At 42.5% G+C, this 24,575-nt stretch overlaps 1 protein-coding gene across 1 annotated transcript in view; it reads right to left on the bottom strand.

Annotated features, from left to right (window-relative positions):
- Window positions 1–681: 681 nt before the first annotated feature.
- Window positions 682–24,575, bottom strand: part of LOC141992912 (uricase-like) — a 40,622-nt gene continuing 16,728 nt past the window's right edge. Inside the window, exons 2-8 of the mRNA XM_074962251.1 lie at window positions 15,694–15,912; window positions 14,340–14,456; window positions 14,136–14,214; window positions 7,189–7,375; window positions 6,410–6,533; window positions 4,552–4,635; window positions 682–2,518 (exon numbers count right to left, since the gene is read on the bottom strand). Coding sequence (XP_074818352.1) covers window positions 2,438–2,518; window positions 4,552–4,635; window positions 6,410–6,533; window positions 7,189–7,375; window positions 14,136–14,214; window positions 14,340–14,456; window positions 15,694–15,912 — 891 coding nt within the window. The 3' untranslated portion in view covers window positions 682–2,437. The remainder of the gene's footprint in view (window positions 2,519–4,551; window positions 4,636–6,409; window positions 6,534–7,188; window positions 7,376–14,135; window positions 14,215–14,339; window positions 14,457–15,693; window positions 15,913–24,575) is intronic.

The raw sequence follows: 24,575 nt of genomic DNA, 5'->3' as shown, positions 1-24,575 counted from the left end.
TGCCATTGAAATCAGTGAGAGTTAGGCACCCCAATACCTGTAAAAATCTGGCTCTTAGGCCTTGCAGCTATGAGCAGCACACTGGTTAAATACCTTTACAAATCTGAGCTAAAGGTGCACAGCTACAGAGTTCTAGAGACACTGCATGGCATGAGTAATGATGTGTGTTCAGAATCAATGGGAAGTCTGAATAGGGATTTTGTTGTTTTCTTATCATAGAATCATAGAAGGTTAGGGTTGGAAGGGACCTCAGGAGGTCATCTAGTCTAACCTCCGAAGCAGGGCCAATTCCCAATTTTTGCCCCGGATCCCTAAATGGCCCCCTCAAGGATCGAACTCACAACCCTGGGTTTAGCAGACCAATGCTCAAACCACTGAGCTATCCCTCTCCCCTATCCCTCCCCTCTTCCTGCATTATTTCTTCCATTAAGTTAGTCTAACAGCAATGAGCAGGCTGTCCACAGAAAATAAATTACCTGTTTAACCTAGGAAAAAGCGGTAATGAAATGTTCAGGAGGATCCCTCAGCTTTTTTTCTCAAATAGGAGAGGTGGATCATCTTTTTTGGTCTAAAATTAATATTAGTAATATTATCTAGTGTGTATTCATTTGAATGAGATCCATATGGCCTCATCTCTCATTGAATAAATGGCCAATAATCAACTTTTTTTAAACTTTGCATTTTATTTTCCCATTAAAAGTTACATAGATACACTAAAAGCCCATGCAGTCATTAAATTATAAGGCAGAAGAATAGTAAAGATCTGAAACTCTCAAGTGAAATACAATAAACTTCACAGAAAGAAGAAAGGAATGTCCCAACACAGAGTTAAAAGTACTACAGACCAAATTAGTCAGGTCAACTAGTGAGCAGTTCAGGCAAATAACAGCACATCTAGAACAAATTCATCCCTTGGTGTAATCAGTCCTATTGTCTTTAAGGAGGTGACATATGGTGATGAGCAATGGCTGTCCTCCAATTTCATGTGGCATTTAAGGCAAGCAGGTGAATTCTTTTGTGCAAGAAAGAGAGAGAGATGCTCCTATGTTGCAAGCAACCTCAGTTTACCAAGCACCCAATTCAGGATGTGTTCCCCAATTTTTATTGCTACCCAAAGCACATGATCAGACCCAGAAGGGAAAAATAAGTCTAAATGTATTGAGTGAGAAGTATAATGCGCAACGTCTTTTGGGGTAAGATTTTCAAGCATGCCTAAGTAATTTAGGCAGAAGTCCCACTGAATTTAATCTATGTCATTAAATTGCTTCTAAATCCTGTCCTTGGAAACTAAAAGCAGCACTTACAAGATGACTGGAGTTGAGCAAGATTTATGTTGTGCATGTGTTAGCTGCAAGTTGTGAACATGTAGGAATGAGATTAGCTGATTTTGCTATTTAATATCTTTGCTCAAAACTATGTCCTGGAGTAGCTAAATATTTTTAACAAGTTGTAAATAAAGTAGACTTTGTCTACCTATTTTTTCCACAAAAAAGCAATAGCTCACTTCTTGGGTTGACTCCTGCTCCTGCGTGTTCAAAAGTAACAACAAATGAAATTAAAGAAGATTTCAAGAACCCCACAGAGATAGCCCAATACCTTTAAACATTTAAATGATTAACACAAAAGCAATTATACAGCTGCATAATCCCCACAGATGTTTATTTGATTAGCAATAATGTGGCAGCTGTGTAATCAGAATACTTGCATAGAAATTAGGTAGCATCTGTACTATTAATATTGTAAAGAAGATATAATATATAGGTAGGTAGAATTTTGTTTTATTTCTTCATTTGCTTCATGAAGAAAGCTGGCTCCAATTTAATTTGCATTGGAAATACAAGTAATAATTCTGCCTTATTAAATTTACAATATTGAACCAGACCCTCAGCTGTGTAAATTAGTGTAATCCACTGAAGTCATGCCAGTTTACACCACCTAAAGATTTGCTCTCATGATTATAAATTAATTTTGTTAATGGAAAGAATGCATTAATGCACAAACATTAATAAATAATAATAATGTATAGAACCTATTTAGGATTTTAAATGAGCAAAGCATATTACAGACTTTAACTGATTAACTGAAACTTTCATCATACACCTGAAAATAGTTCTCTTCTAATGAACTGATTTTAATATTTCTTGCTGGGATTTTCAAAGGAGTCCAAGAGAATTATGTACACAAATCCTTCCGTGATTCAATAGGATTTGGAAATCTGAATTCCTTAGGCTCCTTTCAAAATCCCAATCTCTGCAATTTGTGGAGGCAAAAATCAGGCAATATACAAAAAGGTCAATGAATGGAATGGATACATTCTGAAAAGAAAGCGACCTGGTAAATTAATCTTATATGTGTGTGGCTGGAGCTCAAATGTTTAGTTTGTCCCCTGTTGAAACATTCATCCAATTCACTGACATTTCTTCTCATCTCTTGTATTTTAAGCTTGCTCTTCTAAGCACTTCTTCCTACGGACTACGCACGTACAAGAACCATAGGGAGTCTCCACTGGGACCACAACCTGAACATAAATGACATACACATACATTATTCTTCTCCAGCTGGAGTATCCATTAGCTTCAGAGGTATCATAGAACTAAAATCAATATTCATTAGAACCTGAGGGCACTCAACCCATCATAAGATCAAGCCCACAGAGACTATTCCTGATGTTATTGAAGTCAATGGGAGATTTGTTATGGACTTAAATGGGAGCAGGAGCAGACCTATACTGGCTATTCAAAGGATGCCAGGATAAGAGTAGTGGGGGAAGGGGACTCAGACCTGAAGAGAACAGAGAACAAGGGAAGACTAATCCATTCCTCTATCAAAAGTGGCAATCATAAAATCAAATAGCCAGATTATCTTCTCACTTATACCCGGTTTGCATCAGTGTAACTTCATTAGGTCGGCTCCTCAGCTGGACCTGGGCAGTCCAAGAGCCACTGAGAGAAAGGTGTATAAATGTTTTACATCACCTTCCATCCTTGCCCCCCACAAAACTGTGAGTTGTACCCAGTTTTAACTTGTTCCCAGCTGCAACAAAATATCAGAGGGGTGTTCTGGCAGGTGGGTAGTTCTGGAATACATTCATAGATACCAAGACAAGAAGGGGCCATTGTGCTAATCTAGTCTGACCTCCTGTATAACACAGGCCGTAGCATTTCCCCAAAATAATTCCTAGAGCATATCTTTTCAAAAAAACATCCAATCTTGATTTAACAATTGTCAGCAACGGAGAATCCACCATGACCCTTGGTAAATTGTTCCTATGGTTAATTACCCTCACTGTTATAAATGTACACCTTATTTCCAGTCTGAATTTGTCTAGCTTCAACTTCTAGCCACTGAGTTGTGTTATACCTTTCTCTGCTAGACTGAAGAGCCCATTATTAAATATTTGTTTCCTACGTAAATACTTGTAGACTGTAATCAAGTCACCACTTAACTTTGTCTTTGTTAAGCGAAACAGACTGAGCTCTTTGAGTCCATGTGTATGTCTACACTACCGCTTATGTCGGCATAACTTATGTTGCTCAGGGGTGTGAATAAACCATGCCAACATAAGCACTCATCCCGCCGACATCATTTCTACTGTTCATGGAGGTGGTTTTATTATGCTGGTGGGAGAGCTCTCTCCCTTTGGCACAGAGCATCTTCATCAGACGCGCTGCAGCAGCGCAATTGCACTGCTGCAGTGCTGTATGTGTAGACATGGCCTCTCGCAGGATTGCATTAGCTCTTTTGGCCACAGTCTCACACAGGGAGCTCATGTTCAGCTGATTATCCACCACGACCACCAAATCTTTTTCACAGACATTGCTTCCCAGGATAGAATCCCCCATCCTATAAATATGGCCTACATTATTTGTTCCTAGATGTATACATTTATGTTTAGTCATATTAAAATGCATATGGTTTGCTTGCGCCCAGTTTACCAAGCGATCCAGATCGCTCTGAATTAGTGTTCTGTCCTCTTCATTATTTGCAATTCCCCCAATTTTTGAATTATTTGCAAACTATCAGTGGTGATTTTATGTTTTCTTCCAAGTCATTGATAAAAATGTTAAATAGTGTAAGGCCAAGAACCGATCGCTGTGGGACTCCACCAGAAACAGACAGACTCAGTCAAGATTCCTTGTTTATAACTGCATTTTGAGACCTATCAGTTAGTACTGCAGTGTTCTGGCCTCACCTCCTTTCCTTCACCAGTCAATTCACTGGCCCTACATCACCAGAGGGAGTGCATAGGAAGCCAGTTAAACTAGTTTTATGACCCCTTTGCAACACCAGAGCAGTACAAATGAGCCACACTGGGGTCAAGAATTGGCTTGCTGACCTCAATGGCTATACTTTCAATTTACAGCAGTATAAGTGAGAAGAGATTGAACTTTATCGACAGAGAAACTTCCCTTTCCCCCACCCTTAGCCTCATAATGTGATGATTGATTCCTTAATTCTATTGTACAGAAGTTATCTGGGTACTGTGCCTGTTGCGGCGGATTGGGTTTTTTAGATGATTCTGTATATTTAATGTTTTAAACATCTCCTCACCTCCTTTTCATTGGTCAATCCCAGTTTCTTCAAGTCTATGAAGAAATAGTGAACGTTGTTCAAGATGACTTCAGTCTCCTCTATCTGAAACCATAAAATTGGTGTCCACAATTTGTCACACTACTTTCAAACATGACAATCTAATACATTTTCCATTAGTTGTAAATGTAAGCGGGGGAATGGTCCCGCTATTGTGAGGAACTTTTCTGACTTTTGCACTACCCTGGTGAAATGGGCTAGTGGAAGGATTTGAGTCCTCGCTTCCACTTTCTTTACCCAGAGGCCTCCCTGCCCTCGAGGACTCCCCTTCCACTCTCCTGTCTGGCAGAGTCATTGTAGCCCCAACAAAACTGGGCCCAGGATTTCTGGGGGGCTTGACCCCCGACCTTGCTGTGGTCACCTAGGACAGGGGCTAGAGCGTCCCCACTCCAGGGTACTCTCTCTGCACTGGACACTTCGCTGACCCACTGATCACTGCATACAATTTAAAGCAAATACATTTAATCAGCAATTAGTTTAAAAAGGAATAAGGAAAAATGGGAAAGGTTAAAGGAAAACACATCACCACGCTCTGTGGCAGGGAACATCACAAACAGTCTCTCTGGAATGTCAGGGCAGTTCACAGTCTGTTTCTTGTAGCTCCCAGGCCTCCTCAGGCCCTGGCTGTGCTGCAGGGATGCCGTGGGTTGGACACTCGGTCTGGCGGCGGCCACACACTCTCAGGCTCTAGGTGGCAGGACCCTTCTTCGGAGTGTTGCCCCCGCCCCGTTAGGGTTACGATCCCCCTCCAAGTCTGGCCTACAGGGCCTCTTGGCTGGGGGCATCTCCCTGCGCTAGGCCCACTGCCCAGGGTCCCCTTCACTCTCCCCAGCTGCTCTCCGCACCCGGCTCCGGACTGCTCCAGCCCCATGTCCACCACACTGTCTCAGCACTACTGCTGCTCTGCCTCCAGCTCCCTGGGCTGCTTTTCTGGCCCCTCTGGCTCTGGTTGCTACAGCTCTGCTCCCAGGGCAGGTCTGCTCTCTTTGGGCTGTGTCTCTGGCTCTGTGGCCGCGGCTCTGCTCCCAGCAGAGGATCTGCTCTTTCTAGGCTATATCTCTGGCTCTGTGGCTGCAGCCCTGCTCCCAGCACAGGGACTGCTCTCCCTGGGTTGTGTCTCTGGCTCTGTGGCTGCAGCTCTGCTCCCAGCACAGGGACTGCTCTCTCTGGGCTACTTTTCTGGCCCCCCTGGATCTGGCACAGCTTTGCTCCCCAACTCAGCTTGGGCCCCTGCTTTCTCCTCAGCTCAGCCCCACTCTGTCTGACGCAGGCAATTCCAGCTTGCATGAAGGACTGGGCCCTCCCTGGCCTCCTGACTCCCTGATTAGCCTGCCTGCCCTGTCAATCAGGCTGACCTGGAGCATTGGCCTCTTTCCTTTTGATACTGGGAGCTAGTCAACCAAAACACCCTCACTGAACATTAGTAAGGGGACAAGAGTCCCCTTACATAAAGAAAAACAGTTGAATGATCACAAAAGGAAGGGGAGCGCAGAGGATAAAATAAACCGATTTTAGAAACACTTGAACATTATTCTGTAGCATTTTTTCTTTTTCTTTCTGAGCCTACTCCTGTGAAGTGCTGAGTGCCCTTTACTGCTATTATCTTTACAGGACGTGCTCTGCACCTCACCAGGTTGGTATTTTGTGTGCATGCTCAGTTTTCAAAAATGGCTAGCTGCGTCTTCTGGCAGTTTCATGTTTTACTTAGTTTATCTAGACCAGTTCACGTATAACTCACATGGGCTCAGTCTGAACTTCTCGGTGGACCCCACGACTGTATTTATTTTATGAGCTAAATATTAAATGGTGAAAAAGATACCTGAGGAACTCTTGCCAGGATGAGCTTCTGAATATTGTTGACAGTCTTCTGGTAAGAGGGTGAGTATTCCCCACACTCAGGTGGCCCAGAAAATGCCTCAAGGACACACTCGTGAACAGTGCCCCTTAAAAATATTGTATGAATGTAAAGATCTAAAATTACCAATGAAGCATTTCATTAATTGCCATTATGCTTGCCTTTTTTCTCTCTAATATTTTGTTTGGTTATGATTGTAGTTTTCTGCATCTTCCTAACACCAGATATGACACAGGGTTTATACTAAGCCCACTCCCCTGCCACTTCCCCCAATTTCTCCCCAGCCTCCCTACCCCCAGTCTTACAGTTCTGCAAATAAGCAATTTTATTTAAGGTATTTAACAAATTTGATGCAACTTCATATTTTGCAGAGGTGCTCTGTATTCAAATAAGAACTACCCAGATCATCAGCTGGTGTAAATTGACACAACTCCACAGTGGATCTAAGCCAGTTTACACCTACTGACAATCTACCACTCAGAGCTTTATTTTCATAAACACTTGAACACTCACAACTTCAGCTGAAGTCAATGGGAGCTGTGGGTGCTCAGCAGCTGTGAAAATCAGGCCTAGAGAATTTAAATAAGGCAGTTTTAATTGTAACAAAAAGCAAACTGCGGTTGCTTTTTGGGCACAGTCTGTGCAGTGCTTACTGCCTGTGGAAGGTTTTTTGTTTGTTTTTTTTTTAGAGGGAGTTTAGGATAATACATTTGCCAGCAGACATAATTCAATTCAATACGTACCATATCCAGTCAAAGTCAATATCTTGGCACTCGCCATAGCTCCACTTGCAGAATAATTCTGCACTTAAAACCCTATCTGTCGTCTCAGGCAGTGTGGTGTATTTGTCCCTGAAGAAGCCTTCAAAGCCAGACTGTGTTGTTTTCTTAAGTTTCAGATCTTTAATTCCAGAAGAAATAAGCGGACAACCTGTGATCCAAAAATATCAGAAGGAAAGGGTGAGCTCCTATTTATGCAGGGAGATGGGAACTCTTTGGCGGGGGTGAGGTCAGTTCCATAGCCATGGAGCATTCACCCAAAGCTGCATTTGTATGTATTTGTGTGATACTTAGGTATTGTTAAAAATTATTTTCTGCACACACTTAAGTAGCTGAGATCCAACTTCTAAACATTAGAAGTTAGCATTTGATCCTGAAAGATGCTAAGCCCTTACTCTAAAGAGAGGCACACTCCTGATGCAAGCCCCATTAAAGTCAATAAGAGGATCATAACTATCTCAGTATCAGCCAAATTTCTTGACTTTTTAATTTGAGAAGATTTTTTGAATGAGAGGAAACTTAAGGAGCTTGGCTTGTTTAGCCTAACAAAACAAAGGATGAAGGGAGATATGATTGCTCTCTACAAATACATCAGAAGGATAAACACCAGGGAGGGGAGATGAGTTATTTAAGTTAAGGACCAATGGTGGTGCAATGGATATAAATTGGACAAGAACAAGTTTAGGTTTGAAATTTGATGAAGGTTTTTAACCTTCAGTGCTTTCCAAGGGGTGTGGTGAGGGCAAAAAACCTAACTTGTTTTAAGACTGCACTTCGCAAGTAAAGGGAGTGGAAGGTATGATGGCATTGCTTGCAACAGCATATGGCCCATCTGCAACAGCTATTAGCAAATATCTCCAGAGGCCAGATATGGGACACTAGAGGGGAGGGCTCTGAATTACTACAGAGATTTCTTACCCGGGCCTCCACATGCTCAGGGTCTAACTGATGATTTCAGGACTTGAGTAACTCAGCCAGAGTTTATGGACCTGCTACAGGAGTGGGTGGGTGAAGTTCTATGGGCCTGCAATCTGCAGGAGGTCAGACTAGATGATCATGATCATCCCTTCTGGCCTTAAAGTCTGAGTCTGTGACCACCTTGGGATGTTTCAGATGTCTAATCCTTTTGATTGTTTTGTTTCACTATAGGACGAAGATTTTTCTGAGCAAGAGAAGCTAGTTTTGTTTGATCTCAGGTAACAATTAAACCTCTTTCAGGTTTGAATGGTTGATCTGTCAAAAGGCTTTCCATTAAGATACTTAAGAATTATTACTATTGACAGTTGAGAGGTATTTCATTTTTTTAAGCCCTGGAGAAGCACATGCCCCACATACATAGCAATATGATATATGTAAAGCATGCGACACCAACCTTGCAACTACACCAAGATGTCTCCAAAACTGAGACGCTACAGGTCCAAAAGGGAGTCTGTTCTTCTAAACCAGATAAGGATAAATTTCTTTCTGCTGGTAGGGATTGGATGGCTCAGGGCAATGGCAATGGGGTATAGTCTTTGAAAGGTGCTTACATTCTGAAAAATGATTGTGTAAAAATGGCATCGTGAGTAGAGGATGGTTGGAAGTTTTCCATCAAAACTGTTTTTTAAGATAATTGAGTTTTCAACAAAACAAAATTTGTCATGAAAACTGCTCCACATAAAATACTGAGATTTTGTTGCACCATTTTTGCAGAAAAACAAAAATATGTTTTTGTGTCAGGGGTTTTGGGGGGAGGAGGGGTTGTTTGTTTGTTCTACCAAAATTTGACATTTTTATATAAAAATAATTTCTCACCAATTCTAATCATGAGATCTATTTTTATTCTATCTCAGTGATTTTCACATTATCTATCATCTTAAGCGCATTACAATAATTTCTGAGCTCTTATGCAATGTTTATCAATACCCTATTTTATGCTATTACTATTACTCTCTCCAGTGGGCTCCGTGCCACTAGAGGGGACAGAACACCACACTCAGGTGGTGTGTCGGTTACATACTTCCCCTAGCTGAGGAAGCGCATTCCAAGCTTCAGAGACTTCCCAGTTGAAATCCTGGGCAAGCCCCCCTTTGTAATACTAACAGACCCCGGTCATTGGCAGGTGGGATGGAACTGGTGGCCTCTGGAGCTTAGTGCAGGAGCCTCTACTGCATGAGCTAAAAGCCATATGGCTGTTTGCTAAGGCTGTAGAGCAAATTTGTTAATCTCTCTCTCTGTCTCTGCCTCTAGATGGGACAGAACACCACACCCAGGAGGTGTGTGGGTTACAGAATCACTGCCCAGGAGGCTTTGGCCATCAGAAAACCCCCTGGTAGCCGTATGGCCAATTTCTTTCCAGGTCTAACAAAACTGTGAAACAGGGAGGAGATTGGATATTTCATAGGATTGGTAATGGGCTACAGAGCCTTTTATCTCTCGGTTACAAGTTTGAATCCAGCCTCAGTCATCAGCAATTAAAGGTTGCTACTATCTGGTGGTGGTTGTTCAGTAGCTAAGGAGTCTCTTGTTAGTATTTGTATCAGAGTAGTGCCTAGAAACTGTAGTCCCGTTGTGCTTTACACTATAGCGATCTCAGTCCAGTTCCCAGCATTACATCCCCATGTCACCCAAAATACCAACACATTTGGCTCTAACTGGCACTCTTGTTGGCAGTCACAGCAATTAACTGGAACTTATACATTCAGATTAGCAGTCAGACACATAATATCCTAATTTACATATGCAAATACAGCCTTAAATCCTGCATGTCTTGAGCATTCCAAAACTCTGACTGAAGTCAATGGTCGTTTTGGTTATGCAAGAAATGCAGTATTTGCATGCACACATTTGAATGTTTACACATGAAAAATTGCTTGGACAGAAGTATGGGTGCAATTTTAGCGGTTCGGCTGAGGTCCTTCTGACAGTTGGGCCTGATTTGTAATTGCATCTTTTTAAAAATAAAGCCAGGGCATATCCATGGGCTTTGTAGTGTTAATGCAAACTAGGTGGTTGGACTTAAATTCTCTGTCTTTGGATGGATATTGACTGTTAGAGTAATACTAATAGTCAGATTGTAGGCTATACTAGAATATATTGGTTTAAGCAGCTTATTTTCAGAAGACAGTTAAATCCTGTGAGTTTATAAAGTATTAGTGCTTTGTAAACAATTGTTATTGTTATGTGTTTAGAATAACTCTATAAATATAACTCTGGATCCCACATTACTTGCTCACCCATGATTCTGTGAACAAAGACACAGGATCAGATCCATAGTAAAAACTTTGTATGTGCTGCTTTCTATGTTTTACCACTACGAGGAACCTTTGATTGTGTCCTAAGCCCTTTAACTCCTGCTACTATCCCTAAACCTGTCTGTTTTGAATCAATATAAGAACACAAGAATGGCCATAGTGGGTCAGACCAAAGGTCCATCCAGCCCAGTATCCTGTAAACCGACAGTGGCCAATGCCAGGTGCCCCAGAGGGGGTTAACCTAACTGGTAATGATCAAGTGATCTCTCTCCTGCCATCCATCTCCACTCTCTGACAAACAGAGGCTAGGGACACCATTCCTTACCCGTCCTGGCTAATAGTCATTAATGGACTTAACCTCCATGAATTTATCCAGTTCTCTTTTAAACTCTGTTATAGTCCGAGCCTTCACAACCTCCTCAGGCAAGGAGTTCCACAGGCTGACTGTGCGCTGTGTGAAGAACTTCCTTTTAGTTTTAAACCTGCTACCCATTAATTGCATTTTGTGGCCCCTAGTTCTTATATTATGGGAACAAGTAAATAACTTTTCCTTATTCACTTTCTCCACACCACTCATGATTTTATATACCTCTATCATATCCCCCCTTAGTCTCCTCTTTTCCAAGCTGAAAAGTCCTAGCCTCTTTAATCTCTCCTCATATGGGACCCGTTCCAAACCCCTAATCATTTTAGTTGCCCTTTTCTGAACCTTTTCTAATGCTAGTATATCTTTTTTGAGATGAGGGGACCACATCTATACGCAGTATTCAAGATGTGGGCATACCATGGATTTATATAAGGGCAATAAGATATTCTCTGTCTTATTCTCTATCCCTTTTTTAATGATTCCTAACATCCCATTTGCTTTTTTGACTGCTGCTGTACACTGTGTGGATGTCTTCAGACAACTATCCATGATGACTCCAAGATCTTTCACCTGATAAGTTGTAGCTAAATTAGCCCCCATCATATTGTATGTATAGTTGGGGTTATTTTTTCCAATGTGCATTACTTTACATTTATCCACATTAAATTTCATTTGCCATTTTGTTGCCCAATCACTTAGTTTTGTGAGATCTTTTTGAAGTTCTTCACAGTCTGCTTCGGTCTTAACTATCTTGAGCAGTTTAGTATCATCTGCAAACTTTACCACCTCACTGTTTACCCCTTTCTCCAGATCATTTTTGAATAAGTTGAATAGGACTGGTCCTAGGACTGACCCTTGGGGAACACCACTAGTTACCCCTCTCCATTCTCAAAGATTTACCATTTATTCCTACCCTTTGTTCCCTGTCTTTTAACCAGTTCTCAATCCATGAAAGGATCTTCCCTCTTATCCCAATACAACTTAATTTACATCAGAGCCTTTTGTGAGGGACCTTGTCAAAGGCTTTCTGGAAATCTAAGTACACTATGTCCACTGGATCCCCCTTGTCCACATGTTTGACCCCCTCAAAGAACTCTAATAGATTAGTAAGACATGATCTCCCTTTACAGAAACCATGTTGACTTTTGCGCAACAATTTATGTTCTTCTATGTGTCTGACAATTTTATTTTTTACTATTGTTTCAACTAATTTGCCCAGTACTGACGTTAGACTTACCAGTCTGTAATTGCCAGGATCAGCTCTAGAACCCTTCTTAAATATTGGTGTTACATGAGCTATCTTGCAGCCACTGGGTACAGTAGTTGATTTAAAGAACAGGTTAAAAGCCATAGTTAATAGTTCCGCAATTTCACATTTGAGTTCTTTTAGAACTCTTGGGTGAATGCCATCTGGTCCCGGTGACTTACTGTTAAATTTCTCAATTAATTCCAAAACCTCCTCTAGTGACACTTCAATCTGTGACAATTCCTCAGATTTGTTACCTATAAAAGACGGCTCAAGTTTGGGAATCTCCCTAACATCCTCAGCCATGAAGACTGAAGCAAAGAATTCATTTAGTTTTGCTGCAATGACTATCATCTTTAAAAAGAAAAGGAGTACTTGTGGCACCTTAGAGACTAACCAATTTATTTGAGCATAAGCTTTCGTGAGCTACAGCTCACTTCATCAGATGCATACTGTAGCTGTAGCTCACGAAAGCTTATGCTCAAATAAATTGGTTAGTCTCTAAGGTGCCACAAGTACTCCTTTTCTTTTTGCGAATACAGACTAACACGGCTGTTAGTCTGAAACCTATCATCTTTAAGTGCTCCTTTTGTATCTCAATCATCCAGGGGCGCCCCTGGTTGTTTAGCAAGTTTCCTGCTTCTGATGTACTTAAAAACCATTTTGTTATTACCTTTTGCGTTTTTGGCTAGCTGTTCTTCAAACTCCTTTTTGGCTTTTCTTATTACATTTTTACATTTAATTTGGCAGTGTTTATGCTCCTTTCTATTTACCTCACTAGGATTTGACTTCCACTTTTTAAAAGATGCCTTTTTATCTCTTTCTGCTTCTTTTACATGGTTCTTAAGCCACGGTGGCTCTTTCTTAGTTCTTTTACTTTGTTTTTTAATTTGGGGTATACATTTAAGTTGAGCCTCTATTATGGTGTCTTTGAAAAGTGTCCACGCAGCTTGCAGGGATTTCACTCTAGTCACTGTATCTTTTAATTTCTGGATAACTAACCTCCTCATTTCTGCATAGTTCCCCTTTCTGAATTAAATGCCACAGTGCTGGGCTGTTAAGGTGTTCTTCCCACCACAGGAATGTTAAATGTTGTTATATTATGGTCACTATTTCCAAGAAGTCCTGTTATAGTTACCTCTTGGACCAGATCCTGCGCTCCACCCAGCACTTGATGGAGAGTTGACTCTCCCCTTGTGGGTTCCTGTACCAGCTGCTCCAAGAAGCAGTCCTTTAAAGTATCGAGAAATTTTGTCTCTGCATTTCGTCCTGAGGTGACATGTACCCAGTCAATATGGGGATAATTGAAATCACCCACTATTATTGAGTTCTTTATTTTGATAGCCTCTCTAATCTCCCTTAGCATTTCATCATCACTATCACTGTCCTGGTCAGGTGGTTGATAACAGATCCCTACTGTTATATTCTTATTAGAGCATGGAATTACTATCCATAGAGATTCTGTGGAGCATGTGGATTCATTTAAGATTTTTATTTCATTTGATTCTACATTTTCTTTCACGTATAGTGCCACTCCCCCCACCGCACGACCTGTTCTGTCCTTCCGATATATTTTGTACTCTGGAATGATTGTGGCCCATTGATTGTCCTCACTCCACCAGGTTTCTGTGATGCCTATTATATCAATATCCTCCTTTAACATGAGGCACTCTAGTTCACCCATCTTATTATTTAGACTTCTAGCATTTGTGTACAAGCACTTTAAAAACTTGTCACTGTTTATTTCTCTGCCCTTTTCTGATGTGTCAGATTCTTTATGTGAATGTTTCTCATCTGATCTGGCCCATACTTTATCCTTTTCCATCCTCTCCTCCTGACTAAAACCTAGAGAATCTCTATGAATAGACTCTCCTCTAAGAGAAGTCTCTGTCCGGTCCACATGTGCCTCTGCAGCAATCAGCTTTCCCCTATCTCTCAGTTTAAAAACTGCTCTGCAACGTTTTTAATGTTAGGTGCCAGCAGTCTGGATCCACTCTGGTGGAAATTAAGGGACATTAAGGAAGAAGTAATGATGCTGCTGGAAAATTATAAGTTATTTACTCACCATTCTGACACTGTTCGACTTCACAAAAGCGAATTCCTTCAGGAACAAAGATAAAGGAATGGACATGGGGAACTCCATCCTACAGATTAAAAACACACATGAAAGTAAAACTGCAATGTACTATAGTATAACTTTTAAAAAATGAACAGAGAGAAACAATTATCCAGAATATATGTGCTGCATTACACTAGCATTTTTATATACCTGTTCTAGACGCCGCCATGGTGCCTCTTGAATGTAGGCCTTGACGTACACCACATGACAGTATGATGAAATGAAGTGATTGCAGATATCCAGGGCAAATTGTTCTATAGTTTCAATCTAAGAAAACAAATAACATCTTAGAGGGCATGAGTTACGTAATGTATATTGGCATACAGGTCCAGATCACTGTAAATGTTGTGGATAAAAATGGGTTTTGTGGCCAATATGGATGCCATTCAATTCTGGGTTTATAAAGACAATGTCTGTCTAACAACTGAGCACAATGCACTCTAAATTGCAATAGGAGCTAAAAAGTCATGTTTTGTCAGAGATCCCTTAGTCCTTACGTAAAGTAGGACTCACACCAAGGAAAGGACAGAGCAAGCTAGAATCACTGGATTGAAGTCCAGTCACTACTAGAACCTGACCCTTAGAAGATAAAATGTCAAAACACTCTGGGTGGGTGCTCTGATTCAATAATAAGAACTGAACAAGGATAAAAGCTAAAGATGGGGTTTAATTAATTAGACTGAGAATTTGGTACACAGTGTGACATAATTAGGCTATTTAGAATTAGGACATTAAAAGACTAGCTGATGAAACTAAACTGAGGATAGTGATATTTACCTTCTTTGTAAAGCACTTTGAGATCGACTGATGGAAAGCACTATATAAGAGCTAGGTATTATTTTTGTTATTATTATTTATTATTTTATTAAAGAGTGCACCAGCTGTCCAAGGTACCCAAAGACATGGGTGAAAACAGTGCTGGCTTTATCAGATAAAAGTCTGTCTGAAAACTAAAGAGGGGTCCAAATTCCAAGTTTAAGATTCAGAATTGGATTCATACTTTTCCAAAGTTCAGGGGTATCAGACACAGGGGATCTGGCCTGATCAAATACAAAAAACATTCATGATAAGAGAGGTCAGCCAAGCCTAAAAATGTCTTCAATATATAAAATATAGATTATTCACATTTGTGCACCAAATACCAGATGAGAGAGTCTATTTTCTGTATGAAGAATCAGTACTGGAAAAAGAAAAGACCCGGTTCAAAATCTTGAAGGGAACCTTAGTGCCAAACTGGAAAGCAGACAGAGGAAGAAAAACAAATGAAAGAGAGTAGGCATTTTGATCTCATCCAAACTCTCTTCACCTTTTGCCTAGAGAAGAGCTTCTGGAACTGGATGAGCTTTGGAAGGGGACAGGACAGGACAATGAAAGAGGAGGGAGGATGGTTTGATATATGATGACAACAGAAAAGTAAGTACAATGACTACTTCCAAATAAATTCCAAGACAACATCACAAACACCAATCAGTACAATACTAAGTAGAAGAGTTTAAAAGAATACCCCGTTGCATTTTGCCAAAGCAATGACAGTGTTCTTCATGGTGTCAGTAGGGATAACAGCAGAATTGTCTCCCTGCGAGTATTCATTGACAGAATCCAGTCTGAGATGTACACAAGCTTCCACTTCTTTAATGCAGTGTTTCTTGCCATCTCTTCTAATGTGAAGAAGCTTAATCATGTTCTTTCCATACTCAGAATTTAAGATTTCCAGATCTTCATTCTGCAATAAGAACACATGCATTTTCTACTCAGGGGAGATCCCAGTTACAATGGAACCAAAGTCTGGCTTAGCTGGATCAAAGACCTGTTTCCTTATCAATAAATGGTGATATTTTTATTTCTGTGGTTACCTATGATAATTAAAATAAGTAATGGTGATGGTGTGAAATCTTGGCAGGAAGAAAGGAAACATTTTAAGAAGATACTGTTATTAGTGTATTTAACATTTATATTGCAGTAGTGCCTAAAGACCTCAGCTATTGTGGGCTCTGTTGCGTTGGGCACTGTACAAACACCCCAGGTAATCTGTCTATAGTGTGGAACAAATGTTCTGTTTGACACAGGGAGATATAACATACCACTACGGATATTAGGCCTGATGTACCACTATGTTACTCCTCATATATATATTGGCTGTGACTCCACTGAAATCAGTGCTAGGCTGAAATCAATGGAGTTACACCACCATAAAATGGGAATTACAACATTGCAGAATGAGGCCCATTATTATTATTTTATTTTATTTTAATTTATTTTATTACTACTACTACTATTGTGGTAGGGCCCAGGGACCCCAATCATAGAACGGGACCACACTGTACTGGGCACTGTGCAAATACATTTAAAAAAAGACAGCCCCTGCCCCAAAGAGCTTACAATCTAAGTATAAGAGAAGAGACAACCAATTAATACAACAAATGGGGGAGAACAAGGAAACAATCAGACTGTGATGGAATATACAAACCCCACCCTGTCCTGGAAGGGGTTAAAGGATGGTACTGGGCCCAGGTAGCCCTGCCCCTCCAGCCTTGCATGCTCCAACTGGAGACAGGGTTGAAAAGGGAGAAAACCCAGCTGTCAGGGTTCCTTCCCCACTCTGAACTCTAGGGTACAGATGTGGGGACCCGCATGAAAGGCCCCCTAAGCTTATTCTTACCAACTTAGGTTAAAAACTTCCCCAAGGTACAAACTTTGCCTTGTCCTTGAACAGTATGCTGCCACCACCAAGCGTTTTAAACAAAGAACAGGGAAAGAGACCACTTGGAGATGTTTTCCCCCAAAATATCCCCCCAAACCCTCCACCCCCTTTCCTGGAGAAGGCTTGATAATAATCCTCACCAATTTGTACAGGTGAACACAGACCCAAACCCTTGGATCTTAAGAACAATGAAAAATCAATCAGGTTCTTAAAAGAAGAATTTTAATTAAAGAAAAGGTAAAAGAATCACCTCTGTAAAATCAGGATAGAAAATACTTTACAGGGTATTCAGATTCAAAACACAGAGGATCCCCCTCTGGGCAAAACCTTAAAGTTACAGAAAACAGGAATAAACCTCCCTCTTAACATAGGGAAAATTCACATAAAACGAAAGATAAACTAATCCGCCTTGCCTGGCTTACCTATACTGGTTGCAATATTGGAGACTTGGATTAGGATGGGTTGGAGAAGATGGATTTCTGTCTGGCCTCTCTCAGTCCCAAGAGAGAACAAACAAGTAAACAAAGAGCACAAACAAAAGCCTTTCCACCCCACCCCCCAAGATTTGAAAGTATCTTGTTCCCTTATTGGTCCTTTGGGTCAGGTGCCAGCCAGGTTAGCTGAGCTTCTTAACCCTTTACAGGTAACAGGATGTTGCCTCTGGCCAGGAGGGATTTTATAGCACTGTATACAGAAAGGTGGTTACCCTTCCCTTTATATTTATGACATGCCCCCCAAATCACAGATAGGGTGAAACACTGGCTGTGATTTCTTCCTGGAGCTCTAGGATAAAACAGAGTTAATAAGACACATTCATCTCTAAATATACTACTAACTGTATAAAGACTAACAATATTTCCCACATCTTAAGGACGATTTGGACCGGTTGATTCTGGGAAACTTTCACGGGAGAATGCATCAGCCACTTTGTTAGAAGCTCCTGAAATGTGTTGTATATCAAAATCTTGGAGAGCTAAACTCCACCGAATACGTTTTTTGTTATTTCCCTTGGCGGTATGAAGCCACTGTAGCGCAGCATGGTCGGTTTGCAGGTGGAAACGCCGTTCCCCAAACGTATGGGCATAGCTTTTCCAGAGCGTAGACAATGGCGTAACGTTCCTTTTCACTGATTGGCCAGTGGCTTTCCCTCTCAGACAGCTTCTTGCTGAGAAAAACAACAGGATGGAACTCTTGATTCGGTCCTTCCTGCATTAAGACTGCTCCCACACCATACTCGGACGCACCTGTGGTTACTAGGAACGGTTTGTCAAAGTCTGGGGCCCTTAGCACAGTGTCAGACATGAGTGTTGCTTTAAGCTGGTTAAAGGCCTTCTGACACTCTTCAGTCCACTGAACTTCATTTGGCTGTTTCTTTTTGGTTAGGTTAATCAGTGGGGTGGCGATTTGGCTGTATTGCGGTACAAATCGCCTGTAATATCCGGCCAGGCCTAAGAAGGATTGGACCTGTTTCTTTGACTTTGGGACAGGCCACTTTTGGATAGCATCCACTTTGGCCTGTAGGGGATTGATCATTCCTTGATCCACCTGGTGTCCAAGGTAAGTCACTCTGTTTAGGCCTATTTGACACTTCTTAGCCTTAACCGTTAGTCCTGCCTCCCTTATGCGCTCGAAGACTTTTTGTAGATGTTCCAGGTGTTCTGCCCAGGAATCCGAAAATATGGCCACATCATCAAGGTAGGCGACTGCATATTCTCCCAATCCCAATAGGAGACCATCTACAAGTTTTTGGAAGGTGGTGGGTGCATTCCGCAGCCCGAAAGGGGGCACATTAAATTCATACAGCCCGACATAGATTCATAGATATTAAGGTCAGAAGGGACCATTATGATCATCTAGTCTGACCTCCTGCACAATGCAGGCCACAGAATCTCACCCACCCACTCCTGCAATAAACCTCTCACCTATGTCTGAGCTATTGAAGTCCTCAAATCATGGTTTAAAGACTTCAAAGTGCAGAGAATCCTCCAGCAAGTGACCCGTGACATGTGTGATGAAGGCTGACCTTTCCTTGGAGGATTCATCTAGCAGTACCTGCCAGTATCCCTTGGTTAAGTCCAAGGTAGAGATGAACTGGGCCTGTCCCAGTTTCTCCAGTAGTTCATCTGTGCGTGGCATTGGGTAGTTGTCTGAGCGAGTTACAGCATTTAGCTTACGGTAGTCCACGCAAAAACGTATCTCCCTATCTGGTTTGGGAACTAGAACCACTGGAGATGCCCATGCACTCCGGGAGGGGCGGATTACACCCATCTGTAGCATATCCTGGATCTCCTGTTCTATAGCAGTTTTAGCTTGAGGAGACACCCGGTAAGGTTGGGCTCTAATTGGGTGAGCATTACCTGTGTCAATGGAGTGGTATGCCCATTCAGTCAGTCCTGGGGTGGCTGAGAACGCTGGCGCATAGCTAGTGCACAGCTCCTTGATCTGCTGTCACTGCATACGCCCAAGGGTCATGGAGAGGTTCACCTCTTCCACGTCACCATCACTTTTCCCTTCGTAGTAGACACCTTCAGGCCACTCAGTGTCATGTCCTCCCTGGGCTGTAAACTGACAAACCTTTAATTCTCTGGAATAAAAGGGCTTTAGAGAATTAATATGGTACACCTTAGGCTTTTGGACTGAGGTGGGGAATGCTATGGGATAATTAACAGCTCCCAGGCGCTCTTGGACCGTGAATGGCCCTTCCCACGACACTTCCATTTTATGGGCCTGGAGCGCCTTTAAGACCATGACCTGGTCCCCTACTTTGAAGGACCGCTCTCTGGCATGTTTATCATACCAGACTTTTTGCTCTTTTTGAGTATCTTTTAGGTTTTCTTTAGCAAGGGCTAGAGAGGTTCAGAGTGTGTTTTGTAGGTTGGTTACAAAGTCCAGAATGTTAGTTCCTGGAGAAGGTGTAAACCCCTCCCATTGCTGCTTCACCAACTGTAATGGGCCCTTAACCTCGCGACCATATACAAGTTCAAATGGTGAAAACCCTAACCTGGGATGTGGTACAGCTCTGTAGGCAAAGAGCAACTGCTGCAACACTAGGTACCAATCATTGGAGTGCTCATTTACGAATTTAAGTATCATGGCCCCCAAAGTTCCATTAAACTTCTCCACCATGCCATTTGTTTGATGGTGGCAAGGGGTGGCAACCAAATGATTTACCCCATGAGCTTCCAAAAGGCTTTCCATAGATCCTGCCAGGAAATTAGTTCCTGCATCTGTAAGGATGTCGGAGGGCCAACCTACCCTGGCAAAAATGTCTGTTAGTGCCTGGCACACACTTTTAGCCCTGTTGTTGCTTAGAGCTACTGCTTCCGGCCATCGGGTGGCAAAATCCATGAAAGTCAGTATGTACTGCTTTCCTCTGGGTGTCTTTTTCTGAAAAGGACCCAGAATATCCACAGCTACTCACTGAAATGGAACCTCAATGATGGAGAGTGGCTGGAGAAGGGCTTTGACCTGGTCTTGGTGTTTTCCCACACTTCGGCATGCCTCACAAGATTGGACATAGGCAGAAACATCCTTGCCCATTCCCGCCCAGTGGAATGACCGCCCCAAATGGTCTTTGGTCCTGTTCACCCCAGCATGGCCACTAGGATGATTATGGACTAAGCTCAAGAGCTTTCCCTAGTACTTAGTTGGAACTACCAACTGTCTCTGAGGATGCCAGTTTTCCAGGTGTCCACCAAAAAGAGTTTCCTTGTATAAAAGTTCTCTTTCTACAACAAACCAGGATCAATTAGAAGAGTTGAGAGGCAGTGGGTTGCTCCGTGCCTCGGTCCAAGCTCTCTGGAGGCTTTCATCTTCTTCCTGTTCGGCCTGGAACTGTTCCCATAATGCTGAAGACATCAGTTCCTCAGTGGATTGTGGACTTGGGCTTGGTCCCTCTGGAAGCGATGCAAGTGATGGGGCTGTTTCCGTTGGTGGTGAACCGCTCTCCGCTGGTGCACTATGGGGTTTTTCAGGCTCTGGCTGAGCCTCTTGTGTAGGGTCATTTGCTGCTGCTGCCAATGCAGGCTCAGTGGTGCCCTCTGGTGTTGGAGCTGTAGACAGGGTTGCAAGCACTGGACTCAGTGCTGTCAATGGTTCTGGTGCTGGTTGCTTCGCCAGTTTCGGTTCAGAGACTGGCTTTGGCTGGGTCTCTGGGACTGGATCCACTACGGCCTTTGCAGTCGTTGGCAGGGGATCCAGTTCCACCACCTCCATCTGGGTCTCTGGTAACACAGACGGGGCCCTGCTGGAAGGCTCAGGAACAGGGATAGGTGTGGAAGCTTGCTTAGTCTGGCTGTGGGTGACCATACCCACCCTCTTGGCCAGCTTTACCTGGTTGGCCAAGTCTTCCCCCAGCAGCATGGGAATGGGATAATCATCATAGACTGCAAAAGTCCACATTCCTGACCAGCCCTTGTACTGGACAGGCAACTTGGCTGTAGGCAAATCAAAAGAGTTGGACTTGAAGGGTTGAATCGTCACTTGGGCCTCTGGGTTGTTTAAGTTGGGGTCCACTAAGGATGGATGGGTAGCTGACACCTGCGCTCCAGTGTCCCTCCGTGCTGTAACCTTCTTCCCACCTACACTCAGTTTCCCTTCGCTCTAAGAGTATCTGGGAGGCATCTGGGCTTTGAGGACCTTTGGTGTGACCCCGGTGCAATGAACTGTAATCTGCTGGGGTTCTTGGGGAAAGTGGCCTTCACATGCCCCAGCTCATTACATTTAAAACATCACCCAGTTGACTGGTCACTAGGGCAAGGTGGGTTGCTGGAGAATGGTGTGGTGGGATGATAAGGTGTCTGGGGTTTTCCTTGGGATGTAGGTGGGTCCTTGGGTTGCCCCCGGTGATAGGGTTTTGTTTCGGGTTGCCCCTTTTGATATTCGCCCCAACTGCTCCTAGTTTTTTTTCTTTCTGCCACCTCCACCCATTTGGCTCCAATCTCCCCCGCCTCGATTACAGTTTTGGGCTTCCCATCTAGGAAGTACCTTTCTATTTCCTCAGGAACACCCTCTAAGAACTGCTCCATTTGCATTAGGAAGGGCAACTCTTCTGGAGATTTAACACTTGCTCCTGATATCCAAGCATCCCAATTTTTCACAATGTGGTAGGCATGTCAGGTAAATGACACGTCTGGTTTCCACCTTAGGGCTCTGAACCGCCGACAGGAATGCTCGGGTGTTAGCCCCATTCTGACTCTCGCCTGGGTTTTAAAAAGTTCATAACTGTTCATGTGTTCCTTAGGTATTTCAGCCTCCACGTCTGCTAAGGGTCCACTGAGCTGCGGCCTGAGCTCTACCATGTACTGGTCTGTAGAGATGCTGTACCCAAGGCAGGCCCTTTCAAAGTTTTCGAGGAAGGCCTCAGTATCATCATCTGCCTTGCAGGTGGGGAACTTTCTGGGATGGGAAGTGGTACCTGGAGCAGGATTGCTAGGGTTGATTGGTATATTCTGCTGAGCCCTTGCCTTCTCCATCTCCAGTGCATACTTCCTCTCTTTTTCTTTCTCCTCCATATCTCTCTTGTGGGCAGCTTCCTCCGCCTCCACCCTGGCTTTTTCTGCCTCCATATCCAAGCTCCTTAAGGCCATCTGTCTATCATGCTTTTTGTTTCTCTTCATTTCGAATCTGGCCAGCTCTAGTTTATTAGTTGCTTCACTGGTAGTCATTTTCCTGCTTTCTTGTGCTTAACTCTAGCTATACCCGAGAGTTAGGAAAAAAAAAAAAAAAAAACTTGTGAATTTCCCTGCAGGAGGTTAACTACCCTGCCTTTAGGTAGAGAAAACTCCAGCTCAAAAAGAAAAATCCCTTTGTAAAAAAACCTAACACCTCTGTCTCCAGGCAGACAGAAAACTCTCTAGCTGCTCTCAGCTTTAAAAAAAACTCTTCAGGTCTGTGTTTTTGGTTCAAAATTATCTCTGGTTCAAAATGATCCCACCTCTCTGCCACCATGTCAATGTTCCTTTCCCACTCTGAACTCGAGGGTACAGATGTGGGGACCCGCATGAAAGACCCCCTAAGCTTATTCTTACCAACTTAGGTTAAAAACTTCCCCAAGGTACAAACTTTGCCTTGTCCTTGAACAGTATACTGCCACCACCAAGCTTTTGAAACAAAGAACAGGGAAAGAGACCACTTGGAGATGTCTTTCCCCAAAATATCCCCCCAAGCCCTACACCCCCTTTCCTGGAGAAGGCTTGATAATAATCCTCACCAATTTGTACAGGTGAACACAGACCCAAACCCTTGGATCTTAAGAACAATGAAAAATCAATCAGGTTCTTAAAAGAAGAATTTTAATTAAAGAAAAGGTAAAAGAATCACCTCTGTAAAATCAGGATGGAAAATAGTTTACAGGGTATTCAGATTCAAAACACAGAGGATCTCCCTCTGGGCAAAACCTTAAAGTTACAGAAAACAGGAATAAACCTCCCTCTTAACACAGAGAAAATTCACATAAAACGAAAGATAAACTAATCCGCCTTGCCTGGCTTACCTATACTGGTTGCAATATTGGAGACTTGGATTAGGATGGGTTGGAGAAGATGGATTTCTGTCTGGCCTCTCTCAGTCCCAAGAGAGAACAAACACATAAACAAAGAGTACAAACAAAAGCCTTTCTCCCCCCTGCAAGATTTGAAAGTATCTTGTTCCCTTATTGGTCCTTTGGGTCAGATGCCAGCCAGGTTAGCTGAGCTTCTTAACCCTTTACAGGTAACAGGATGTTGAGGGATTTTATAGCACTGTATACAGAAAGGTGGTTACCCTTCCCTTTATATTTATGACACCAGCTCAGAAGGGAGAGGCTGTGGAGGAAGACTACCTGGAAGGCTCCTGACAAACGTGCCAGAGAAGTCCCCCTGAGGGAACAGGGCTACATGTTGAGCCCAGTTGGGGCTGACAGTTTGGTTTCTTTTTCTTTTTACCTTATCTGGGTCCAGAACCCTAGAGAGGAAAGCAGTGGAAAGAAGTGACACAACAAAAGTGACACACTAAAGTGCTGTGCTGTAACTGCTAGAACAAACTAAAAGGAACCTATTTCGCGTTAATATATTCCTGTCTGACACATGACTACACAGAATTTCCTGGAGTGGCTCTGGATTTGTTTCCCTGTAGATGAGATCACAGTCTGTCCCTCACACTGGAGAGCCAAGTCACCCCATTGGCTCAGATCTGCACTAATATTTTCTGGCTTGCCCCTGAAAATTCATGAATTCAACCAGCCAAAAGGTGTCAAAATCCTTTTAAACCTCTCCCCATATTTGTAAAACAACAAAATATAAGCAGAAGCAGTAGGCTCTTGCATCAGTTCAAAGCTGCTAACTCCCTGGAACCCACTTATTTCTTCTGCATTGGTTTCCTTCTACACATTAACTTGATTCATTTTTTTTCTGGTTGGCATTTTTCCCCCGTTACCTTTAAAAATATGTTTCTGACTTTCAGTAAGTGCTGAGGTTTCTAGTAACAACCCAACTAAGTATTTAAAAGAATGTATTATAATCATTATTAGTTATTATTTCAAAATGTCCACAGTTGGGTGAATACTTCACCAAAAAGGTGTAAATGACAGGTCCCCACTCCAAAGACCCTACATTCTAAGTGGTAGATCTGTCACACAAGTGAGGCTATAGCATACACCAGGAAAGGAGATGGTCAGCAAAGACTGATGTTACTAATATATGAGGATA

The sequence above is a fragment of the Natator depressus genome, chromosome 8, assembly GCF_965152275.1.
Source record: "Natator depressus isolate rNatDep1 chromosome 8, rNatDep2.hap1, whole genome shotgun sequence".
Lineage (NCBI taxonomy): Eukaryota > Metazoa > Chordata > Testudines > Cheloniidae > Natator > Natator depressus.
This window is presented reverse-complemented; position numbering and strand designations above follow the sequence as displayed.